The sequence below is a fragment of the Egretta garzetta genome, unplaced genomic scaffold, assembly GCF_000687185.1.
Source record: "Egretta garzetta isolate BGI_Z169 unplaced genomic scaffold, ASM68718v1 scaffold139, whole genome shotgun sequence".
Taxonomy (NCBI): domain Eukaryota; kingdom Metazoa; phylum Chordata; class Aves; order Pelecaniformes; family Ardeidae; genus Egretta; species Egretta garzetta.
The window spans coordinates 2071442-2075750 of NW_009260832.1; the positions used below are offsets into that span (position 1 = coordinate 2071442).

At 36.4% G+C, this 4309-nt stretch overlaps 1 protein-coding gene across 1 annotated transcript in view; it reads right to left on the reverse strand.

The window, feature by feature from the left end:
- The window catches only part of STXBP5 (syntaxin binding protein 5), a 112571-nt gene that overhangs the window by 5867 nt on the left and 102395 nt on the right, over positions 1–4309 (reverse strand). Inside the window, exons 24-25 of the mRNA XM_009646959.2 lie at positions 2876–3115; positions 1024–1393 (exon numbers count right to left, since the gene is read on the reverse strand). Coding sequence (XP_009645254.2) covers positions 1024–1393; positions 2876–3115 — 610 coding nt within the window. The remainder of the gene's footprint in view (positions 1–1023; positions 1394–2875; positions 3116–4309) is intronic.

The window sequence follows — 4309 nt, forward strand, 5'->3', positions numbered from 1 at the left end:
CTCTATGCAAAATTCTTTACCAAACAAAATGAATCCTGAGGAAAACAGAATTTGTTTGAATATATGGTACCTGAACATTATGAAGTTCTGCTTTAATTAGGGAAGAAAAGAGCGCTGCAAGGTGAGCAGCATTTTCTAGAAAAGTTTAAAATATATGTTGGGGTATAGATCAATGGAGTTAACAGACTTAATAAAAACTTTTTTTTTAATTGCAGTGTGCATCAGATCAGCTTTAGTTTTATTCCTAACAACTTCCTGAAGAAGTATTGATATAGATAATTTCCCAAGCTGTTTTCACAACCTTAAAAATAACCTGTTAGAGATACTGTAATGCCATGTTCCATATTCACTTAGCATCAGCCAGGACTAAAATGTAAGCACAAGGATATAGATATATACACACTGCTGTTGAGAATAAAATAGCATTGGGAAATACTGAAGAAAAAGGACATATTAAAATTACATAGGTGACATGTAAGCATATTTGAACATTACTTTTACACATGTTTAAACTCATAACTTAAACCCCTTACTTTAGATGACTTATTTCTATACTACAACTGCTAGCAATTAATCTTGCCTTCATAGCCTGAGTTTAAGGCCTTTAAGACACGAGCAAGCTACACAACAAAAAAGCTAAGCTTGAGGCATGAGTGTGATGCAAACAGCTGCACAAAAACATGCGGAGCTGTGGTCAGGTACAAGCCAAAGGTCTGACTCAAGACAGTTTTCTCCATCAGGGAATAAATTCACAACTGAGAATCTTCATCAACTCAAGGACCTACATCACACATTGGAGTTATTTGTTGAATCAGGGTAGCTTCAGCTAAACTGGTAAACTCTTCCATGTATAACCAATAGGAATGTATAATCAAAATTATCTAGGCCCAAGTGTTAGAAGTTCATCGACACTGAGTGAATGAAGGTTTTTTTCATTTCTATTCTTATGGAAAAGGAAACTTCTTATCTAGCAGAAGACTATTTGTTCTTTTTACATTTAAGTTACTTTCAAATAGATCTTACCTAAAAGTCATAATATGTCCATTGGCACAGAAACATGCAAGGCAGATACTGTTACTCAATGACACTATATCTCCACGAAGAACAAAAGAAGTCTCTGTTATGTTTTGCTTATAAATACAGTTCTGGGATGGCAGTGAGATAACCTTAGCTTGCTTCTCCGAACATATCACTGCATATTGGTTTTCACTGATTTCCTGAGAGGAAGAGGGGGACACTGAGACAGGTCGTCGCTTTTTCGATTTATCTTTTTCATCTTTATCTTCAGGAACATTGTGTTCTCTCCAGGGTTCATGTGCTGGTGGGACCAAAGATCCTGTGGTATCCAGAAAAGCCATCCTCAAGATTGCCCCTTTTAGCCTCAGGATGGTTCCTAGGAAAAAGAAGTAGAGCATTTCTAGAACAGTCCTCCTAAGTTGTCTTTCAAGGCACAAAATATTCCTTTAAGAAGCAAGAACTTCAGGCTTGCCTCTGTAGCAAAACAGACATACCAAAATCTTTGCATGTTTATCTAAGAACCTATGAAGCACATGCAATAGCACGTATGTATTAAAAGAAAACGTTAAACCAGTTTAAGGGTTAAGTGTATGCGTACTCCTCCATTAACTTCAATAGAAATTTATACATTTATTAAGAGCACCGAGCTGGAATACACATTTGTATTCAAGTCCAGTGTCACAAATGCAACTAATTTCATTCTCTCTTGCAGAGAGGAGTGTGCTTAGTATCAACAATAAATGTTATTACTCAAAGGTGAGCACCTCCTTTTTCTTCAGTACAGAAAGGTTCAGAAACAAACAACGTGAGGGTTTTTTTTCCTGCTGCAGTTCACACTTGAATCCAGTTCTCTCTAGCAAAAACTGAAAGAGGAAAGGTTTTCCCTCCCCACTGTTTAAATCACTGTCCTTTTTTGGCTGGATCTTAAGCTAATACATTTCTTATTTTACTTACATTACTTACATTTATTCACATGCAAGTAAAAACACGAACATTTGCTAAGTACACACAAAACCATACACAACAGTATCTTTTAAGGTTCATAGTGCAGATCCAGTGATTAAACATACTGTCCACTCTGCAGCCTTGCCTTTACAATGAAATGGTACTGAACCTGAATACTGCTGCCAATACCATACTCAAAAAGCACAAATCAAATACAGTCTTGGAGGTCACACTACTCCTAATCACTATTTCAATCAAATAGCATTGCAATTTGCATGTCCTGATACCATCTGTGTGAGCAAGCTGGAGCAGAGCAGCATGTTCTGCATAAGACAGCGGTAGCAAGAAGAGCTAAATCTATGCCTAACAGCACATTCAGCAAACCATAATCACAACAAAATCAGTTGCTGTGTATCAGAAAAACAAGATACAAGACCTCTCACAGCAATCCAAAACAATATTTTATCACTAATATCGAAAGCTAGTTGTTCAATATGCAACCGTTAATTTGTATTCCCTTTTCATGATGCAGGAAAACTGAAAAGTTTCCTACCTCATGACTAAAAAAAAAATTAAATAAATAAATTGAGCATTTGAAATACTCATCTCTTCTGCTATTTCTGTTTAACAATTGCCATGCACTACATTACTGTTAGAAAACATGCATTTCTCAGCAAGTACACATTAAAGTGGTATTCTTGCATTATATAAGATCGTATTTTCAACTCTGCAACTTTGAAACTCTGTTAATGAAGTAAGCAATGTAGACTGTTAACCTTAGTAGTTAAATCAATGAAGTATGTATTAAGGTTCAATTAGTCCATAATTGAGAAAAACATTTTCTTTCAAAAAACCAACCAACAGCAACAATACTTTATCAAGGTATACCTTAGCCCATCTGCTTTGTACATACCACTAGGAGAAACAATTACTGGCTGAAGAAGTCTTTGCTCTCCTCCTGGGGGTAAGTTCAGTACAATGACAAGCACAGTACCCAGTGTGGTCCCAACCCACAGGCACGGGGAAGGTGATGTATCGGCCTTTCTTGTGAAAGTCTCACAAAAATGAAGGGCTGAAATTGCCTCACGTGACTCTTTATCAATGCTAGTTACACTAGAACTCCGGGATCGACTGAAAGAGTTGTCTTTGACATCTGAAAAGAAATCAGTATTAATTAAAAAGAATGGCAAAATGCAGGCATCAAGAAAATGGAGCTATTCCTTTTTGTTCTTCAGCATGAGGTATATACCAACTACCATTCTATTGATTACTTCCCCTGTATTCTTCCTTAGTCATATTTCCTTTTGGCCCAGTTTTTAACACTGTATCTTGAACAAACCACCCAATCTTTTTTGCAGAGATTGCCATTACTTAATTGTCATGAACAATTCTTATGCATATTTCTGTCTTCATGGGACAGAGCATAGCAGTCATCATCAAACAGGACTCCTCCTTTGAAAAAATTGAATTACAAACCTCTCCACCAATTAGTACACTAATCAGATTAAAAAATACTGGCTTCCATGGAACACAGTTTAATCATCTTATGAAGATGTAACTATTTCAGTTTAAGAACTGCAGCGACATCTGGACAGCATGATAACATGTAACCTGTAATGACTCACAATAACATTGTCCCACTTTAGGAAACTGCATGGAGGAGGTCTAACAGGCTACTTACACACACCCAAACTTTTAGAAAGAGAAACAACAAATGCTACCAAATGCCACCTGGCACTGGTATGCAAAGCTGAAGATTTCTGGTTTGAATTCTGCATAAAATGGCACTAAAACTTCTCAGAACATCTTGCTCATTGCTTAGCTAATAAGGTTCTTGTAACAGAGAGTGAATTCTGTATTAACAAGAGCCTCAAACCAGTAAATGTGCTGCTACATTCTAACTGTGCGCTGTCTGTACATGGTGAGACTCAACGCGTCAGCACGTCTGAATTTATCTTTGCATCCACAAATCAATACTTTACTTTCTTAACTCTTCATTCCAAAATTTTAGCAAAACACAACCCTTACTAGTAAAAACTTGATGCAATTTATGTAATGACTTAAAGAATTAAGTTATTGTTTTGGATGTGTGGGTAGGGTATAGATGCAACAGGTTATCTTTAAAGCAGGATTAAGAGCTAAAGAGCAACATTTAACTGCATATTTTCTGGAAGCATCACCATGCTAATTTCATTAAGTGATCACAAAACATTCTACAAAGAACATCTAACATGCATTTGAAAAGCATACAAACTAGATTTTGACTGACTCAATACAGACATCTGCTCAACACAAATAGTGAATCTTCTCAGGAGATACTTGTCTTATTCCAGCAAGGACAGAAAAA